Source organism: Nyctibius grandis, chromosome 1, assembly GCF_013368605.1.
Source record: "Nyctibius grandis isolate bNycGra1 chromosome 1, bNycGra1.pri, whole genome shotgun sequence".
Classification (NCBI taxonomy): Eukaryota; Metazoa; Chordata; class Aves; order Nyctibiiformes; family Nyctibiidae; genus Nyctibius; species Nyctibius grandis.
In genome coordinates, this window is record NC_090658.1 from 103,816,423 (window position 1) to 103,838,356 (window position 21,934).

A 21,934-nucleotide genomic window follows, 5' to 3' on the forward strand; every position below is an offset into this window, starting at 1 on the left:
ACATGCTTGAACAGAAGGAGGAGAGAAATGGCCTGAGAAAGGCAAGACAGTGGAGCGGAGGAAATGGCCCGCGGCTAGGGACCTGCATCACATGGAGGTCAGAAAAAGGGGATAGGATCATTTCAGAACAGCGCTCCAGGGGGGAAAAAAAACAAAACCAAGGAAACCACTCACACCAGCCTCAGGAAAACAGTTAGTGCTCCAGAGAAGATGCTGGGGGGCTCTATCAAGGTGAGATACTCCTCACTGCCTCACTCTGTTTTGGTGCCCCAGCTTGTACCAAGGCCTCCACCCACCTGTCCCCATGCTGGGGTGGGTCCCACCGACTCTTCCTGGCCCCCAGGCCACAGTCCGGGAGAGACCCCGTCCGCAGCAGGGACTGCACACCTTCCCCTCCTTAGCGCTGCAAGAGTGTCAGGTCCACACCTCATGGTCAGCTCTCACAACTTCCTTCCTAAAATGTGCTTTAACTTCATAGGTTTGTGTAAATCTTTACTTTCTGGGGGTGGGGGACCAAAAAAAAAAAAAGATTGGAAAAGATAAACGTCTAGCAGAGGTGACTGCCGTGGAATAGGGTGGAAATAGTCCAAGTCTCAAAAATCCAACCACCCAAAGAACAGAAGGCAAAGAGAACAGAAAATACTCATATTTGTGCCCAATTATCAATTATCTTGATGCAGCAGTACGGTCTTTTTCTAACAGATGAAAACATCCAATCATGTTTTCACTTGGAGTGTATTTGTCACTTCAAACACCAACTAAATACTCCATCCATTACCTAAGCCTAAAAAAACATTCCTTTCTCCTGATTTTCCCCGGTTGGAGGGCGATCAGCCACGCAGCGCCTTTCTTTCCTACATACCATTTCCATGAGCAGAGCATTCCCCCAGGAACAGGTGGACCTGCCAGCCTGCGCTTTTGTTTCCAGATGAGAAACTCGATACCTGCTTTCTTGTGACAGCTGCAATAACTCCGGCCTTTACTGACTGACTTAAATAGCTCGCTATTAAAGCTGGCGTGCTGGAGGTGCAGATGATAAGTTCTCAAAGGAAGTAGGAAACATCTGAAGATGGTGCAGCTGGACGGAGACAGAGCAAGAGGTTTCACCCCGGCAGCCTCAGCTGCTGAAACGGAGTTTCTGTTCTCAGGTGAGCGGTCCCATGAACATACAAACGAATGGTGGGGGAAAATGGTTGTTCCGAAAGAGAACGGGGGGGAAAGTATAAAAAATAAAGATTAAAGAAAAAAATAAACAAGAGTCTGGCTTATCTCATGTATCATTACACCTAGGACTGCATGTTCGCTTAACACAACCACCAGAACACGGTGACTCATAAACAGAGACTCCGGTCCCGCTTCCAGCTGCTCCCGAGATGTCTTGGCACTCGCCAGCAGTCAGGGCAATGTGAAGGTCCAAGCCCTTACAAGGGACACATGTGCCACCTGCCCCCTTGCCGCCCCTGCCAGGGGCTCGCTCCCCGGCACCCAAATTAATCCCCCTTTCCCGCTCCCTCTCCCTACAGAAGAAACTCCCTCCGCAAACACCGAGCAGGGAGGTACAAAAATACCCCGTCACTGTCGGAAAAGCAGCTCTCGCGGAAGGGAAGGGAGAAAAGGGAAGGCTGTTCTAAGCAGAGCACTTCCGATGGGTTGAGGGTTACCGCGGGGTTTGGCCGACCTTAAGCAACTTGAGAACTGAGGATTGTCGAGGGGTTTAAAGGCTGTAGTTCATTTGGACAAATTTTCGCTTATTATATTTCCAAGCAACATCTTGAGGGTCTATAGCTAAACTAAACAGGCTGGAGAAGGAGGAAGCGTGGAAGCTCTTCCTCCTGTCATTCAAATAACTCTGAAATGAGGCATGTTGATTAGTTACGCCTGGAAAAAAAATAAGACTTGAGTGACTTTAATCAAAGTATTTTGACTCTTTTTTCATAACTGTTCCGCATTTAGAGCTATGCCTGTCTGAAAGACCCACAGCAAACTGGGAAGTTTAATTTGAGGTTTAACGTCTGGTTAACCAAACTGTCTGCTTTGTTTCGGAGTCGCTCATCAAATTTAAAACACATTTTTGCATATTCTGCTGCTCGTTTTGTAATTACGTATTGACGCGCTAGACCTGGATGTGAGCAGCAAGACTTGTTTGCAGACAGTGATTTTGTTTAGACAAATTCAGAGAAGTCTGTGAAGGACTTCAAGGAGATTTAATGAAGCTAAGTGAAAGGCTAATATAATAGCCTATAGAGTCCACTCCTGAATAATGCAAAGTAATGCAGGCAGAAAGGGGAAAACGCAACTCCTGTATCCCACAGAGCTCTTTTAATTACAGGAAAGTCCTAGAAACATTCTGGGTGGTTCTGTGAAAGCGGCTGATCAATATGCAGCTGTAATGAAGGAAAGGGCGTGTTGAAACAGTACTGGCAGGAGGTGAATCAGTGGTGCACCCGCGGCACCCTGCACATCCATCCACCTCAGAAAGGACACCATGTAATTAGGCAGAGCTGAGAGGACGAGGAAGATGATTAAAGGCAAGGAATCACCTCTCACGCGGCTGAACTGGGAAAAAAATCAAATGGGATGATTTGGGGAATGTCAGGTAGCAGGAGGAGACAGGGCGCATCTTGGCACAACGATGAAATACGCATTGTATTCGCAACTCCTTTGGAAAAATACACCTAAGCTACAGAACGCAATGCTGTTCACGTTATAGTTACACGATTTATTACACTTCAGAGAGGAGGTGGGCATAACCACGGGTAGCGAGAACATCCACAGCTGAACCAGTGAGTTTCTGGGAGACACGAAGCCTCCTGCGCCGGCAATTCAGCACTGTGGCTTAAAGGCTTGCAAGAGCCTCCGAGCGCCCTAATGACACATTCTGTCCTCGGCTTTCCTGCATCTTCTTATAAAACACCTGCCTGACAGATGCGGGACAGGGGCTACAGAGCGGGACGACGGACACAATGCACCATGGCGCTTGTACATGGCGTCTTAAGCTGCTGCCCTGGCACCGTGAGCAACCCACTCTCCCCCGTTTGCTAAAGACCCTTCAAACCGTAAGCGGTAACAAATCCAAAACAGCCTTTTGCGCTCTCTGAAAAACGTCTATTTTCATACCTTCACATACATATCCCTGTTTTTATGTATTTCCATGCCACGCTATTTCACCTTGGAGCAGCAGCTGCCATTTTTAAACTTGTCCCCCCGCCGCCCCCGACGAAGGGGGATCCTTTTTCCCTCCTCCACCTCAGGAAGCCTCACGCCAGCGCCGCTCCCCTCCCTCCCCTCCCGCCGCGAAGGCCCCGCGCCCGCCGCCGGGCCGCTGTGAGGAGCCATCGGCGGGGGGTGAGGCGGCTCCCCGGGCCCCGGCCGCGGCCCCCTCCCCTCCACCCGCCCGGGCCCGGCCCTGCGCGGCCGCAGCGGTGCGCGGTGCCGCCGCCCGCCGGGGCCCCACCTGAGCTCCAGCTGGTCCAGGTTCTCGAGCAGGCGGCTCGAGCGGTCCGCCATGGAGGTGGAGCGGTAGAAGCGTCCTCGGAGCTGCCCGCCGGACTGCTGCTGCTGCGCCCCCTCGCTGGCCTTGGCGCTGATCTTCGCCTGAGCCATAGCACCCGCCCGCTGCCGCCGGCGGATCCGCGCTGCCGCCGCTCCCTCCCCGCGTCCCGCAGGCGGCGGCGGCGGCCGAATGCCGGCACCTCGCTCATGGCCAAAGAAGGAGCCCGCCCCGCCGCCTGCCCCCGCGGCCACCCCGCCTCCGCGCCGGGCCCCGCGGGCGCCGCCTCACGCAGCATGCCGGGCCGGGCCGGGCCGGGCCGCCTGGCCTGGCCTGGCTTGGCCTCGCCTCACCGGCCGCCCCGGGTGGCCGCGCCGCTGCCCCCGGCCGGCTGCGGGGCGGCTCAGCGGGACAAGCCCGCCGGCGGGACCACGCAGCGCTTCCCTGGCAGCAGGGACACTGATTATGGCAGGCTGGATTCATCAGCCAGCCGGGGTACGGGTGGCACGCGGGGACTAAACCCGCCGGGGCACAGCTGTTCGCTGTTGTTACCCACACGCCAGTGTCACCCTGTGCCCTGTCCGTACCGGGGTGCCCAGCCGCCGAGGCAGGGCGGCCGTGCGGTGCTCTCCTTCTCCCGGAGAGCTTTCTGGGGCACAGAGACACCCCGAGCTGCCCCTGCCCCCTTCCTGACAAAAGCAGCAAAAGCTGGACCAGGCACAAGCCGCATGGACTCTGTCTCTTGCTAAACCAGAAGCTAAGGGAAGAGTAAGGAGGTTTTCAGTATCTGTATTAGACTCGTTGGAGAGGGTAGCTGTTAGTGTGAGGATTTGCCTTCCAGAACTGTTCTACCTGGTTAGTTCATTGGTTTGCTCTTTCATTAAGAAAAGCTAGAAACACCACCACTTTTACGTAAAAGTTATCAAACAAGTGAGCTACACAGCTGAAACTTCTAAAACTGCAAGAAATGGGGGGAGGAAAACAATAAACGCTTTTAAAAATCCAGAAGCCTGTTTGAGGGGAGAGAAAAGTTGGAGAAGAGTAAACCAGAGACAGCCCTTACTGTAAGCAGAACCTGAACAGCAGTCCTATAAAAACAAGATACTTGAAATACCGCCAGCATGTCTTACTGATGCCAACTGCAAGAGCCCCCTGACTACCTGCAGAAGAGAAACCATTCTACCACCCCTAATTGTCCAAGATAATAGAAAAAAGGTTACTGGAAATAAAATTGTTTAATGTTCTCTTTCTATGACAAAATTAAAAACATATGTCTATCTATCTCATGGCAGCCAAGGTAGTGGATCTACATCTGGTAATGGCTTGTTCAGAGATCATATTTAACTTGGCTGTACAAAACGGTAACTTCTCTCTCGCAAGTGCCCACCATACCAACTTAGCAAACGACTTGCACAGAAATCTCTTGTACTTCAGGTTCCTGCTGAGAGTGTTCGTTCCAGCAATTCAAGTCACACATAGGCTGTACTTGCCACTGCTGTGAGTATTTAAAAAGGAATTTGCTTATCCCAAAAGTCCAGGTTTGGGCAAATACCCCCTGGCTCTAACAGACCGATTTTTGGCACCCAGCTAGGAGAGGTGGTGTTGCACAGGGATACTGTTCCGTATGCTTATCCCGCTGTGTGATTCAAAATAGCTGTTTTCTCAGGCTTGTCCATTCAGAATGATATCATGTCCCAAGCGCTCTCATTAATTAATTGCCTGAGTTTTCTTTGTTTTACATAGTTGGCTAAGTAAGGCTCATTGCCTGTGAGCTCATGGAAATAACTTCATTGGAACTTTTGTTCCATCCATCTCTCTACAGTCTTTGTAAAAGATAATTAAAAACCGCTTCCCACCCCAAACAGAAACCATTCGTAGCCATGACACACACTTTGCAGCCATTTTTTTCCTAGGATCCTTCTGTTCTTCCCATGCCAATTTATTAAGTATCAATTAGATTGAGTTTAAGAAGCAGAAATCAAAATAGCTGAACAGCTATGCACATTTTTCTCCTTGCACAGGCGTTTAATTCCACACGGGTGAAAGCTGAAATGAAACACAGGCACGGAACAGCCATAGTCGTGTCCAAATGGCCTCTTCAACAGCAAAATGGCATTTCACCCCAGAAGTGAGAATAGCACAAACCATGGAACTAAAACGCAGGTTTAAAAGCAAAAATGGTCTTCTGGGACAAGCCCTGACATTACTGCCTCTGCAAGCCAGGACATTTTCCCATTTAGAAACTTGATAGGACCACGAAAACTGCTTTTCCTGCTCTCTAGAGGGGTAGATTGCCCCGTCCCCTCTCTTTCTTGCTGAGGTATGTAAAGCAGCAATTGTCACCACTTTTCCAAAATAATAAGATGCTGGGCTGGAAAGATAGGAGTCCAGCTCTGGAGGAAGTGACTCACAGCTGAATTGGGAGATGTTTTGGGACACAAAAGGCAGGAGTTAGGTCCTTCAGGGCCACAAGGCAATGGGAGGAAGAAGGGCCCCCACCTCTGAAACAAAGCACAGATTTCATCCTCCTCCTTGTGGTCTGTGGTGAAGAACAGTGATGGCTGGGTGAGGACCGCTGGTGCTGCTAATTGGACATCCCCCTCTCCTCATCTTCTCCACATCTGTGTTCATGTGAGGGGCTGCACAGCCCTGCTCTGGCTATGGGCACCAATGAAGAGAACATGAGGAGAGGATGTGTGTCTCATGGTTTCTGCGCTCCTGCCTCAGCAATAAAGCCACTGGCTGTCTCTACAGCATCGTAAAAAATAGGTGCCACTTCCAAAACAGAACAACGTACAGAAGAGTCTCATTCATGCACACAAGGTCTCCTGAAATAGCAGAAAGAGCAACTTTCCCAGGTCTTGGACATCTGATGTATCTGTAGAAGTCCCGGAGCCAGGGAGATGATCTACACCAAAAGCACTACAAATTGTCACATTGCTAAACAGCACTTTAGTTCCAACTTTGCCTTATTCCAAACCCTGATATATACCTTGTCACATACCCCAACACTTATACATGAGCTGTCACGGAATAGGATCAAAGAGAAAGTCCACACCCAACAAATGCCATGCCAGATTATTTTCCTCCCTTCACCTACAGGAACTTCATCTGAAGAACCTTCTTTATATGCAGGTGTGACAGAAACACAACAGATCCTATACATACCAGAAGGATGCAGCCATTGCTTGGGCGAGCCAACCAAAGCCAGTGTGCAGCACCGTAACAACAGCAGTAAAGATGAGCCAACATGAGTTTCTAGGACATTTCTTCAATCAAAATACATACCTGCTCTCACAGGAGGCTGCCCCCTCACTTAGCACCTGCTGAACCTGTGCTACCATGTCTTGACTGCTATTGTTACCCATGCTAATTAAAGCTAGCCCTTGGTTTGCCTATACATGTCACAGCCATTTTACTGTGTAGGCAAGCCCCGAGGTCCCAAGCCTGTCAGAAGTCTGAATGAAGTCCTCTATCTCAGAAGCAATCTGAAAGCCGGTATGACCATTTCGGGGCATGCAGCAGTTCATTCTCACAGAGAGGAAAACTGCCTAGTAAATGAGCCAGTGAATTCTGTACAGCTGCAGGTACTCCACCGATTGTTGATGGAGCTCTGAGGAAAAAAAGAGAAACAGAGGGACTCCCAGAAATGAGGATACTGGAATGAAAGTGAACTTGCACAGATTTACAAAGTTTATATTCAGTTTCCACGCACGCAGAGATTTTCTGTCCGAGTGCACACTTTGCGTGTACTTGCCACTTGCCATAAGTTTTCAGACTTGTTTACATCCACTTTTATAATATCTCAGACCATATTATTTGACCCAGATTGTTATAACTGATCTCTAAACCACTTGAATTAAGAATTTCTACAGGAAACTTGAGAAGGTTTAGAAGTGTCAAAGAAATATGCAGGTGCAGACTTTAGTAAAGCTACTTAGCTGGAAAGAATTACCAGAAAGTATCTTTGTGCTAATGTCAGCCAATTTTTCTAAATTAATTTTGAAACAATTTGTCATCCAACCTCCTCACCTCCTTCCAATTTACAGCAGTCATTGTAAACATCGCTAGGACAGCACAAGCAGATGACAGGACACTTTCCTTTTAAGAAAGAAGACGGCGTAACTTCATACCTCTGTAAACTTCACCATATTTGGTAAAGATTCAGTAAAGATTTGCATTCCGTGACCACTATAGGAACAGTAGCGGTCATTTCTGTACATCTACAAAGCAAGGAGCTTAATCTCCTTAAGCTAATCTAATTTTTCTTTTTTTTAAATATTATTAAACTACAGAAACAACCAGGCAGGCGTGATGTTTTAGTGCTCCATCAACTCTCGTAACAGTTGCACTGACTTATTTGGCATCTCATATTGTCTCTGAATATGACCAAAAGAGGGATTTTGTTTGATATGAAAGAATACGACACACAAAGCACCAAAGAGGTAAGAACCTTGCCTTGTACCAATCTCAACTTATCATGATTTCAATTTTGTAAAACTTACACATGCACCATAAAGAAATTAAGAGCATAAAAACGAACAGCTCGTGGTAGCGAGGTGGAGATTAGACTTTTTCCTCATTAAAGATAAGTAAGAAAAAGCACCACAGGATTACTTTAGACTAATGAAGGGTGAACTCAAACATCACCACAAAAGCAAATTATCTTAAAAAGGGCAGGACAAATCACTTCTAGTACAAACGTACAGGATGCTGGGCAAGCTCCTTCTAACAGATGAGTTGTGCTCATAAACACAGAAGAACCTCTCAGTATATGCAGGGCAAACCTCAAAAATTTCAGCCAGTTAAACAAGACTCCCCAGCGAGCAACATTAAATTCTGAAACACAACCATTTACAAGACACCTTTTCCAGCTGAAGAACAAGGTGCAGTACCACAAGACGCTGGTGAGTAACAAGTCACATGTCTGTACACGCAGTGTTTTAAGAATCTAATTTTCTCTGCTCTTCTGGAAAGAGAAGTATCACAAGCCTGTGATGGCAGAAAGCTTCACAAAGAAAAATTTCAGAGAGTTAAGAGAACCTCAAAGAGACCAAAGAAAATTAGGACAAATTTCAAGATGTCGATAATTCTGGAGGCTACTTTTAACATAAAAAGAATACAGAGACTATAACTCTATTTAGCTGTTTTATAAAAGCCACAGCAGAAGTGGTTGGGATTTGCTACTTGTTCTGGTAAGCAGGTGAGGCAGCCAATACCACATGTTTGGTAACTGGAGCTCCAAGTACAGAGAATGTGTGCACACACGTGGCTTTTTTTTTTTTTTTTTAATGCAACCAATTTTTTTTTAATGCAACCAATCATGGCCCATCAGGTACAAGCAAACTTTACATTTATGACAGAATAAAGGGTTATGAGGAATAAAGCACATGATCAAAAGCTAACATAGCAGTCTGGAGAAGACCATCTACCCAAGTTTAAACATTTGTTGAGCCAAGCAAAGAACTTTCTCAAGCTGAAACATCTTTTCATGTGAAAGGAATTTGCAACTTTAGGGTCTGCACTGGAAAAAAAACAACTGCCCAAAAGCCTCTATAACTTGGACGGAGACGTTTTTGAGGATCGAAATTGTTTTCTGTCTCATTCCACCCTTTATTAGAAGAACCTGGTGTGACAAATTCTGGAACTGATTTAGCTTGAGTCAGTAGCTAAAGGCAACTCAAAATCTTACAGAATAGGGCTTTCTCAGCAGCAGTATGAAATACATCCCCAGATTTGAACAGGAGTGCGACTGATCTGAGATTTGCAGTGGGAGAGCAAGCAGCAGGCACAAGGGAAAAACATTAAGAGGTCCTGTTTGCTCTGGAACACTTGGGCATCACAGTCAAATGCACTGGAAGCATTCAAACTATGTTCTGGTGTTTGAACAGTTTCTTCAAGTTCTATGATTGCTAATGAGTGCTGAGATAACTCAATAGATTCTTCATTAATTCCATTTTGTTTCAGAGATGGCAATTATATCAGAATCATGACTGGAAATAAACCAGTGCTGGTTTCCCAGCTGTTCTCACCATGATGACACACAGCTGTAGCTATTCTGACTCTTTGAAATGGAGAGTGAGAAAAATCTAGCCTTCTCCTTGTCTTACTCGCCACAAAAAGTATTTTTTTGCATAATAAATATTTAGATTTACAGCAGTTAGAAGCAAACTCACAGGCTAATGAATGATAATTAAAAAATCAAGCTGGCATTTTATTACAATGACATTTCTTACTGATTGACAGCAATCATTAACTGAAGTATAATAGGCTGGTAAAGCTGGACAGCTTGCATAGGTATTTGTAAACGAAGGAACTAAGAAAGGTAGGATAGATAACAATTTTAAACACACAAATAATTTTCACCTTAAAATAAGGACAGTACAAAAATAATTAAACACATTTACATTCATTTATCCAAGGCCACCTCTTCATGAACAGAAGGAAGCAGAGACAATAGTATACAGGAATAATACAGCTTAAATTCTCTCACACCTATTCCAAACAGGAACTAGAAAGTTTATTTAGCTTCTGTTCGCTTAAAGTCTTTCCAGCCTCAGATCAGGGAGAGGAACCGAACCCGTCAAACTTTAAGCCATCAAATCCAACACTCTACCATGCTACTATTGAAAAAACATACACATTTATAAAAATAAAGCTAAGGAACTGTACAGCCTGTGGTCCTGATTCTGACATTTATAACAAACAGGATATAGACAAAATTATGGTCTATGAGGTGAGACTGGCCACAGGCAAGAGTTAGGCCATATGTTCAGTTTACAAACCTGGGATCTAAGCTTCTCCTTTTAACAAGATTAGCTAGGCAAATCTGAGATTATTGGAGTTTACTATTTTTAACTGTTGCAAAGACCACGTGAAAAAGTAAAGAAAGACAATGACATTTTGTGACAGAAAAATTAAATACAAGAACCATTTAAAAAAAAAAAAATTAACAACTAAAAACCCCCAAATACCTAGTAAGACCAGCCTACTAATTAGGGAACAACTTACACAGCTAGACCAGAGAGACTTAGTCATCACCCATTAGAAACAGAATACGCAAAGGCTTAAAAATTTACTTTTATCATACACAATATATTGCAGCAGATATCCATAAACTCCAGCTGTTCATCAGCATGACAGAGGACATCAGATTATAAATCTAACAATTCAAGATACAGATGTGTTTTTGAAGTGGTATTTCTGAACCTTTGTAAATAGATGAAGCAGCTTCCATTTTTGTGAGCAGCTCTGACGACATGGTGTTAGTGTACTGAAGGATCATCATTTACATTTCCTCAAGGCTTCTCTTGATAGCTTCTTCCAATTCTGCATCTTGCTCTGTATAAATACAAAAAACCTGATTATAATCGCAAACCATTGTTGATAACTAGTCATAAATACAGCTACATTAATATTACTACATAAAGCAACAAGTTACTTCTGTGGGCAATGTCAATAGACTGCAAAAATGGCAGAGAAACAGAACGAAAATATTTTCCCTCCTGCTGTCTTATGTTATCTTTTCAACACTTCAAAACATAGGAACAACCTCTACAACCTTCCACTGTATTAACTAGGGACAGCCCAATGACTAAAGAGTGTAACGTAACTACATATTTACTGGTCAAAATAATAGGAAGATTAGAACCCATCTGTATGTACCAAGAAAAAGAAATAAAGTATTAAACCAAAAAAGACAGCCACATAAAACAAGCAGAGAGGTTTCAGTATTTTCATTCCAGTTCCTTATCAATAGATATTCCCATAACTACATTCTAACTTGGCACTACTGTTGTCACTCTTACTAGGAAGGCCAGACAGAAGTAGAGAAAAAGTCGTATCAACAGTAAGAACACTCTAGATCAGGGCTGGAACATTTTTATGGTGGGCAAGAAGCCTGCATTGCACTCATCTGACTTGGTAACAACCTCTCTTAAACACCTTTTATAATACTCAGAATAGAAACCCCGTTTCTGCATTACATTGAGGTTGTTAAGGCACTTGTTCTGGTGTTAGTGAATTAGATATCATAAGTAAGACAAGGTTTATATGTACAGTAAATATTAATACTAATGGTATAGTTGGAAAAATTAAAGCAGCTTTCAGACACACTGTCATTCTTGAATTATTCGTCATCTGCTTTAGGAGGACTCAAGCACATCCTATAAGAAAAGCTGTCCTTATGACAAAGGAAACAGAATAATTATATATGTTAACATAACGGATTTTAAAACTAATTATTGTTGCGCTGTTTAATGCAAGGCCTAGATTTGGAACAGAAAAAGCATTAATGAATGCACTCTTATGTCAGCAGAGCCATATTCATTCACCTGAACTTTCTTGCAACATCCGATACCACTGATAAAGAGATAAGTTAGTTTCTGAAAAGAAAACATTATGCGGTCACAGAAACAAAAACATTTTGAAACCAAAATAAAGCAGAAAGCCACTTGCAGACAACTGCTTGCATTAAAATGTGTTGTCCGTTAGCTACTAAGCATGTGCAAGAATCAAATAAGGTCCAAACTGTGACTCTGCTGCTAATGGCATGCAGTTTGCTCCACAGTGATACCTGGATTGTCCTCTATTCCCTGGAGCTCCTGAAGCAGGTTTTTCTGCCTCCTACACTTGCTTTTTGCTTTCTCCTCTTCCAGCAGTTGCTAGTGCTTTTTCCTTTTTACCCCCTTCTGGGGTTGATCTTGCCTCCTCCCTCCCTCTTGCCCCACGCCAGGGCTGCCAGTAACCATGCAGGCAGCCAGCGAACACAGCTGAAGCCAGGCTGCTCCATAAGGTCAGATGACTTAAGCACTGCAGCATCAGAACTGGGAACCTCCTGCACGCACCAAATACCACGGCTATCCCTGATGGCAATAGCCAGTGCTAGGGGGACCTGAGCACTGCAAACCTGCAGTACTGGAGATTAATATGCTGGACATTTAATAACAATATTTAGTAACAGTTGGTAAATTTATAAATGAGTAAATTCTGGGAATATAAGATTCAGTTATCAGTTTTATCACTGACCTTGTACAAGATATTTATTGATTTTTTTTTTTTTTTTTAGTTCATTTTATTTCCATCAGGTGGAAGGGCAGAGTCAAGCCTTTAAACAATAAATTATGTTCCAAGTGCACTGTAGTCTGTCACCAGCAATTAATGACTACGTTGTATTACCACCACCACGAAGCACAACAGCGCAATGATGAAACCAATTTCAAATAAGGTAAGATACGATGTGAGCAGACAGCTGTACTGCTGATTCAAACTTGTGCATAAATCTACAGCTCTTTTAGGAGACCAGAGTGCTTTGTCAAGATATAATACCCAGTTTTGAACTATTTATTCAGAAGTTCAACTATTTAGTCAGTAGTTCTACTCTCAGTCAACACAGTCATATTAAACTGCTACAACATGAGCTCAGTCAAGCCTTTAATTGCACAATACCCTGTGGTGCACCAACAAAGCAGATTTGAGTCTGCTGGCATACTTTTCAGGTTAGGAAATTATTTTTTCTTTATAACTTAGCACAATGTTCTTAACTACTCAAGATTCCCCAGCATATTTTAGAGATTATTCCCAAGAGGTCACTTGCCATGCAACTGACTGTAAGTCTAGTTTCTGTATCTTCCATAATTAATAGCACTCCTGAACACAGGTAAGTAAAAATTAACAGACCTTCCTGTTTCTTTGTTTCTTCTAAGCTCCTCTTCACTGTTAGTTTGAGATCTTCACCCTCTTCACTATCTGAACCTTAAATGCACAAAAGAAACATAAATTACACATTGCTTCTAATAAAAAAAAGTTAACAGTCCCCTCTTGCATTTCTCTTACTGTAACAACATTGTAGGTTGGATTTGAAGAAATACAGTTGTTATAACCTGAAAATCAAGATAAAAATACATTATAGTGGTAGTTTAAGACACTAACTCAAGGGAGAGTTATTTTTCAGCTACCTCCTTTCCTTTCTCCCCAAAATCTGGAGGCAGACTGCTTCAATTTTATATTATCTTAAAGTGGTAACAAGAAACAATAGGTGCAGATGCTGCTGTTAGTGTCTACTGCATTTGCTTTTTTGTAATAGTTATTAAAAAAAAAAAGATATTACTCACTTCCTACAAAATCTATCAAGAATTTATTAATGGGAGGAAGTGCTATAGCGTGTCTTGCCTACACATGACCTTAGCTGTATTTTGTTGCCTAAATGCTCCCTTTGAACAATGGAGTGCAACAACTCAATCGAGCAGGGCAATTCAGCAGATGTTCAAGTCTCACAGAAGGAAAAAGTCAACATGCTTAGTTTAATCTGCTAACTCATCCTAGCCAAGCCCACCCAAAACTCCATCACCTTTCCCTTTCTAAATAACACTCTTCATGAGGCTGGTTTTCAGCTCCAGGATGACAGCTCTATTTTGAAGTGTCTAGTAGGGACTAATGTACCTAAGGCTTTTTTTTTTTTTCATTTGTTTTAAACAGTCTCAGTAAACTACAGGTTAAAAAATAAACAAGTCGATGAGTCACATCATGTATTCATCCTCCTGCTACAGGCTATTGCTATTTTGGGAGATGGTCTCTGTAGTGAGGCCTTCTAGTATCTGCAATCAACTAGGTCTCCTACAGTCATATCAACAGAAGCACTTCCCTTAAAGTCATCGCATTTGTCAGTAAACGAATGTACTTCCGATTATGTTTACTGGCAAAGAACATTCTGATATGGACACCTGATTTACTGACTGTGTGACTTCTGGCATTTTAAATGACCCAAGTTAGGTATTCAAAGAGACAGGTACACTTTCTAAAATTTGTTTTCAAACCTCTGACACCTATACCTTGTTTGAACAGCAACGTTGCTCACTTTCTTAATTCCAGGAATACAAACTCCAACAGCTGGTATCAAACAGAGATCAGGAGCCCACAAAGATGCCAGAAATAGTTGGATATACATTGCAGTTAAAATGGTCTTTCTTCAGTCACTTGGCAGACTGATTGTGAATCCTTTTTGGAGCTGCCTACTACTCTGGGCAGAGAGATACTATTTTTTACATCTTCCAAAGCAAACAAAGCAAAAGAAAGAAAAATCCACGCAACCCAAACAAATGTCATTACAATCACTTATGGAAGGGAGGAAAAAGTGCAAAGAAAAGGCTTTGCACAAGTGGCTTCTCCCTTATTAATCATCCTTTTAATCTTCCAGCCCAGAAGACATCTCAGACTGCTCTAAGAAGTTCTGTACCTGTTAGAGGTGTAACAGTTGAAGCAATCACTCCCTAACTAATTTGTTATCATAAGTATAATGGAAGAATTGACATCTTGAGAGAAGTAATAAGGCATAGTACCAGGGAGTCTCTGGTTTGCTTCCATTTCAAATAAAAACGCATTAAGAGCACTTTCCTGGAGGTTTGTGGGTTTTTTTTAAGCAACTTGACAGAAGATGCTGGCAAACGGGCAAGGCAATATTCTTCTGATTGGCATCTTGCATAGATGGTTAAACAGCAGAGGATCGGAGTATTCAGAAATTCAGCAGTTTCTTTCAGATATGATCTAAAGAAGTCAACTTTCCTGGAACTGGTTATAGAGTCAGTTAGCCTTCCCCACAGAAGAAGCCATGATGGCAACCCACTGACACCGTTAGAGGACACCACTTTCCTGCTTACTCCTGGCTGCCTCGACCCAGGCACCAGGCTAACTTGACACTCATCTTTCAGAATGCAGCAGATCAGCAGCTAAGTTGACTTTACTGTCAACTAGGACAGTTATGAATGCTAAAACAGGATTTGTACATAGAATTATTATTTTAGGTCATTAAGAAAAAGTTTAGGATTCATCTTTTGTATTAATGCAGGCCTCATCTTGCTGAAATGTTTTGTTAATCACACCACCTTAATTACACCACTGTAATAACATGGGGTACACATTCATACTGGAACAGCGGTATATGCAAACTGGCATGCAAAGCGTTTAAACATTTTAGAACAAGCTGCCTGCCCCATGATTTATCACTGCACCTGATACACAATAACTAAATACCACTTGATAGTTACAACATCACAGGGAACAGGTTTGCTTAAAGCGAAGTTGAAGAAACACCATTCCACTGCCAGAAACTGTAAAACTTGAAAACAATTAGTACTGATGATCTTCTGTTAGTTTGAGGGGGAAAAAAAAAATCAGCTCAGAGTCAAATGCACTTATGAAGCATGTTATAAGTCTCACGAGCTACACTCTGCCTTCACTCATCTGGTGAAGGCTCACGAGCTACACTCTGCCTTCACTGGTCATTATTTGCAAGACTTCTCTCCCCTCTAACTGTATTAATGTACATTCAACTTCCCAACCTGTTAAGAGGCTAACGAAGAGCCAAATCTTATTTAGGAGCTTTTCATGCAAAGGCTTGTCAGTATCTGAAATTATACTGAGACTTTCCTTATCCAAAACCAAGAACATGGTTATGCTTGTCCTCAGTGTTCCCCCCTGCCCTCACCCTCCCGAAACCTACACAGAGCAAAGATGAGGATTTTAGGATGTTCTGATATGGCTTTATGGGAATCAGGAATTAGACTGGAACAGTCAGCAGAAAAGCCATCTGCAGGCAAAAATCCTAGGCAGAAATGCTCCCACAAATAAAGGGGTGGGGGGCAGGAATTCAGCTTCCTTTAGGGGCTAGACAGCAAGAACTATTAGTGTGGAACTCATCATTTGCCAACTGAAGAGAAGAAAAGGCCAACTGACTGAACACCTGCATTTTCAAGTCAGAAGAGACCAGCCTGCTTTTCCACGTGGGACAGGTCATTGTGCTTGATCTTGTGCTCGATCTTATGTTCCTCATACTGTGTCTGTACCCTGTGACTGAACTCTGCTCTCAAGGAGATCTTGGATTCCAGTTAACAATATACTCCATGCAAATATCACTGAATGGCTGAGGTTGGAAGGGACTGCTGGAGGTCATCTTGTCCAGCCCCCCTGCTCAAGCAGAATCACCTAGAGCCAGCTGCTCAAGACTATGTCCAGACAGCTTCTGAGTATTCTGGGGAGCTCAGAACTTGACAGTTACAGCCTTAGCAGCGCTGAGAAAAGGGAAAGGACCACCTCCCTCAACCTGACGGCAACAGTACTCCTAAGGTAGTCCAGGGTACCATTGGCCTTCCTAGCCATGAGAGCATATTGCTGGCTCATGGTCAACTTGGTGTGCACCAGGACCCCCAGGTCCTTTTCTGCAAAGCTGTTTTCCAGCTGTTTGACCCCCTGCTCAGTATATATTATCATAGAATCACAGAATTGTTAAGGTTGGAAAAGACCTAAAAGATCATCGAGTCCAACCATCAACCCAATGCCACCATGCCCGCTAAACCATGTCCTGAAGCATCACACCTAGACATTTTTTGGACACCTCCAGGGATGGTGACCCCACCACCTCCCTGGGCAGCCTGCTCCAATGCCTAATGAGTCTTTCAGTGAAGAAATTCTTCCTAAGATCCAGCCCGAACCTCCCCTGGCATAACTTGAGGCCATTTCCTCTTGTCCTGTCGCTGGTTACCTGGGAGAATAGGCCAACCCCCACGTCACCACAACCTCCTATCAGGTAGTTGTAGAGGGCGATAAGGTCTCCCCTCATCCTCCTTTTCTCCGGGCTAAACAACCCCAGTTCCCTCCGCTGCTCCTCATAAGACTTGTGTTCCAGACCCTTCACCAGCTTTGTTGCCCTTCTTTGGACATGCTCCAGCAGCTCAATGTCCTTCTTGTAGTGAGGAGCGCAGAACTGAACACAGTATTCAAAGTGCAGCCTCACCAGTGCTGAGTAGAGGGGAACAATCACTTCCCTCATCCTCCTGGCCATGCTATTTCTGATACAGGCCAGGATGCCGTTGACCTTCTAGGCCACCTGGGCACACTGCTGGCTCATGTTCAGCCGGCTATGGACCAACTCCCCCAGGTCTTTTTCTGCCAGGCAGCTTTCCAGCCACTCTGCCCCAAGCTTGTAGCATTGCATGGGGTTGTTGTGACCAAAGTGCAGGACCCGGCACTTGGCCTTGTTGAACTTCATATGGTTAGCTTCGGCCCATCGATCCAGCCTGTCCAGATCTCTCTGTAGAGCCTTCCTACTCTCAGGCAGATCAACACTCCCACCCACCTTGGTGTCATCTGCAAACTTACTGAGGGTGCACTCAATCCCCTCGTCCAGATCATCAATAAAGATATTAAACAGTACTGGCCCCAAGACTGAGCCCTGGGGGACACCACTGGTCACTGGCCGCCAACTGGATTTAACTTCATTCACTACTACTCTCTGGGCTTGGCTGTCCAGCCAGTTTTTTACCCAGCGAACAGTACTCTTGTCCAAGCCACGAGCTGCCAGCTTCTCCAGGAGAATACTGTGGGAGACTGTGTCAAAGGCTTTACTGAAGTCTAAGTAGACCACATCCACAGCCTTTCCCTCATCCACTAGGCAGGTCACCTGGTCATAGAAGGAGATCAGGTTGCTCAGGCAGGTTCATGCTCTTCATGAACCCATGCTGCCTGGGCCCGATCCCGTGGTTGTCCTGGACATGCCATGTGATTGCGCTCAGGATGATCTGCTCCATCACCTTCCCTGGCACCGAGGTCAGACTGACAGGCCTGCAGCTCCCGGGATCCTCCTTCCGGCCCTTCTCAGGTGGATCCCATCCAGCCCCATAGACTTGTCCATGTCTAGGTGGAGCAGCAGGTCGCCAACCGCTTCCTCCTGGATGATGGCGGGATTATTCTGTTCCCCATTCCTGTCATCCAGCTCAGGGGGCTGGGTGACCTAGGGATAACTGGTCTGACTGTTAAAGACTGAGGCAAAGGCAGCATTAAGTATCTCTGCCTTTTCCTCATCCTTGGTGACAATGTTTCCCCCCACATCCAGTAAAGGGTGGAGATTCTCCTTGGTCCTCCTTTTGTTGTCAATGTATTTGTAAAAACATTTTTTGTTATCTTTTACGACAGTGGCCAGAGTGAGTTCTAGCTGGGCTTTCGCCTTTCTAATTTTCTCTCTGCACGCCCTGACAGCATCCTTGTACTCTTCCCGAGCTGCCTGTCCCTTCTTCCAAAGGTGGTAAACTCTCTTCTTATTCCCGAGTTCTAGCCAAAGCTCTCTGTTCAGCCAGGCCGGTCTTCTTCCCCACTGGCTCGTCTTACAGCACATTGGGACAGCCTGCTCCTGTGCCTTTAAGATTACCTCCTTGAAGAACGTCCAGTCTTCCTGGACCCCTTTGCCCTTCAGGACTGTCTCCCAAGGGACTCTCTCAACCAGCATCCTGAACAGGCCAAAGTCCACCCTCCAGAAATCCAAGGTAGCGGTTTTGCTGACCCCTTTCCTTACCTCACCAAGAATCAAAAACTTTTATCATTTCGTGATCGCTATGCCCAAGATGGCCTCCGACCTCCACATCTCCCACCAGTCCTTCTCTGTTTGTAAACAGCAGGTCCAGCAGGGCACCTTCCCTGGTAGGCTCACTTACCAGCTGCATCAGGAAGTTATCTTCCGCGCACTCCAGGAACCTCCTGGACTGTTTTCTCTCTGCTCTGTTGTATTCCCAGCAGACATCTGGTAAGTTGAAGTCGCCCACAAGGACAAGTGCTAGCGATCACGAAACTTCTCCCAGCCGCTTACAGAATGGTTCATCTGCCTCTTCCTCCTGGTTGGGTGGTCTATAACAGACTCCCACCAGGATATCTCCCTTGTTAGCTTCTCCCTGATCTTTACCCATAAGCACTCGCCGTTATCATCCCCATCACTGAGCTCTACACAATCGAAGCACTCCCTAACATATAGGGCCACCCCACCGCCTCTCCTTCCCTGCCTATCCCTTCTGAAGAGCTTATAGCCATTCATGGTAGCACTCCAGTCATGAGACTCGTCCCACCATGTTTCCGTGATGGTGACTATGTCATAGCTTTTCTGCTGCACCATGGCTTCCAGCTCTTTCTTTTTGTTGCCCATGCTGTGTGCATTGCTGTAGATGCACTTCAGCTGGGTTACCAATCTCATCTCTAACACTGGCCTCCCGCCCCTAGGCTCATCTCTAGAGCACCTGGTTTTGTCCCCTTCCCCCTTCAAAAGTAGTTTAAAGCCCTCTCAATCAGCCCTGCTAACTCATGGGCTAGAATCCTTTTCCCCCTTTGAGAGAGGTGAACTCCATCTGTCGCCAGCAGGCCTGGTGCCGTGTAGACCGCCCCATGATCGAAAAAACCTAAGTCAGACCAATGGCACCAGCCCCTGAGCCATGTGTTAATCAAATGGGTTTTCCTGTTCCTTTCAGTATTCATCCCCAATACTGAAGTGATTGAGGAATCAATCACTACCTCTGCTCCTGACCCTGCGACCAATCGCCTCAGCGCCCCGAAGTCCCTTTTGATCGCCCTCGGACTTCTCTCCGCCACCTCATCGCTGCCAACCTGAAAGACCAACAGCGGGTAGGAGTCAGAGGGCCGTACCAGACCAGGGAGTTTCCTGGTGACATCTCTTACCCGGGCCTCAGGGAGGCAGCAAACTTCCCTGTGGGATGGGTCCAGCCGGCATAGCGGGCCCTCTGTTCCCCTCAGAAGGGAATTGCCTATGACCGTTACCCTTCTTTTCCTTTTCTCAGAAGTAGTCCTAATGCGTGGGGTAGACTGACTTGCCCCAGGCAACCCCCTGGATGGGCCTTCATCTATGTCCTCAGTTGCGTGGCCCTCAAGTTCCAGAGCCTCATACCTACTGTGCATGGGCACCTGGGAAGGCGAGGGAGGCCGGTAGGGGATTCGCCTGCCTCTCCAAGCAGGGACACGTTTCCATTCCCCCTCGTCTCTTAGGTCCCCTCCTTTTGCCTGGTTGCACGAGGATATGGGATCCTCTGCTTCTTGTGGAGCATCCGTCTGCTGTATCTCCCTCAGGGGTGGTAGGGCATGGCTCCACCAGTCTATTTCCCTCTCGCACTCCCTGATACTCCTTAACCTTTCTACTTCTTCTTTCAGCTCTGCCACCAGGCTGAGCAGATCTTCCACCTGTTCGCACCGCACATGCTGCCCTCCAGTACCAGTGGCAGGGTCAGGCACTCCCTGCAGCTGGGGACCTGAACAGTTTCATGTTTACATGGCAGCTCCATCTGGGTCGCCACATTCCTTCTGGTGACAGTTTTCTGCCGAGTGGAAACCATAGTTAGGTCTCCTCCTGCTGGGCAGGCAATGAGCACCAGTTGACCTTACCTCGTGAGCTGGCGGAGCTTTAGCGCCCTGCCTGCGCAAACTGCCACGCAAACTGCCACGCTCTGTTTGCCCGCTCTGGTGGCCGCGCTCCCTAGGGGGCTGCTTATGTCCGCACAGGGCTCGGCCGCTGTCACTCTTGCCCCCGCCCATGCTGAGTCAGAGCCAACGCCTGTCAGGGGCTCAACGCTGCTCGCTTGTCGGGGGGGGAGGGTCTGGGGCAGCCGCTCTTTCCCTTGCCGCTTTAGGAAGGGTCCCCCGTCGCTCTCCTCTGCTCCAGAGCCCTTCACCTCAGTGGCTTCGCCGAAATGGTGGTTACACTGCGCTGCACAGGGTTTAAAAATTGATGCTTGGGATTCTTCCTCTCCAGGTGCAGGACTTTGCACTCCTCCTTTTTGAACTTCATGAGGTTCCTGTCAGCCTATTTCTCCCCTGTCAAGGTTCCTCTGGATGGCAGCACAACCCTCTGGTGTATCAGCTGCCACTCCCAGTTTTGTGTCATCAGCAAACCTGCTGAGGGTACACTGTGCACCACCGTATAGGTCATTAATGAAGATGTTAAACAGGACCGGACCCAGTATTGACCCCCTGGGGTATATGCTGGTTACTGGGCTCCAGCTGGACTTCATGCCACTGATCACCATGTTCTGGGTCTGGCCATTCAGCCAGTTTTCAATCCACCTCACAGCTTGTTCATCCAGCCTACACTTCACCAGCATATACTCCTGGTACTGCTGGCATCTTATGATGATGAAGAGTAAATGAGAAAGTTTAATTTGGAGAAATTAAGCATGTCTTGTCTCTTGTTAAAATGCTTAGCACATTCTGTAGCTCCTAACTCCTCTGGGGTCAGAGGAAAAACAATTGTCCAGTTTCTCAGCCAAAAGACCTTAAGATATGACCTCTTCTCTAGTACATTTTGTTAAATAAACAACAGCTAAGAAAATCTGATCATTACCTAGTCTCTCAAAGAAATCCTACTGCTCACAATTGTCTTTACGTATTGCCAAATTTCTGCTGGAAGAACAAAAAAACAGGAAAGCAAATTCTGGATGAATATAGAGCTCAGAGATCAGAAAGATTAACCCTACGGATGGGAGCAGATACAGTGATTTTTTGACATTTCATGAGTCTCTCACAGAAACCTATTCTGGGAAGAGACTGGTAAACTGTCACAGAATGCAGGCGCCACCCACTGTCCTGACACCAAAGCACCACAGCTTAAATTTGGATCATGTGCCC

General features: G+C 45.7%; 2 protein-coding genes across 3 annotated transcripts in view; both read right to left on the minus strand.

Moving 5' to 3' along the window:
- BAG2 (BAG cochaperone 2) overlaps window positions 1-3,713 on the minus strand; it is an 8,486-nt gene extending 4,773 nt beyond the window's left edge. The window contains exon 1 of the mRNA XM_068398790.1: window positions 3,455-3,713. Coding sequence (XP_068254891.1) covers window positions 3,455-3,603 — 149 coding nt within the window. The 5' untranslated portion in view covers window positions 3,604-3,713. The remainder of the gene's footprint in view (window positions 1-3,454) is intronic.
- A 5,964-nt stretch (window positions 3,714-9,677) lies between these two features.
- The window catches only part of ZNF451 (zinc finger protein 451), a 50,184-nt gene continuing 37,927 nt past the window's right edge, over window positions 9,678-21,934 (minus strand). The window contains exons 14-15 of one of the 2 annotated variants that reach the window (XM_068410940.1): window positions 13,169-13,243; window positions 9,678-10,831 (exon numbers count right to left, since the gene is read on the minus strand). In XM_068410940.1, the coding sequence (XP_068267041.1) occupies window positions 10,779-10,831; window positions 13,169-13,243 (128 nt within the window). In that variant the 3' untranslated portion in view covers window positions 9,678-10,778. The remainder of the gene's footprint in view (window positions 10,832-13,168; window positions 13,244-21,934) is intronic. The other variant, XM_068411003.1, reaches the window with a different exon arrangement.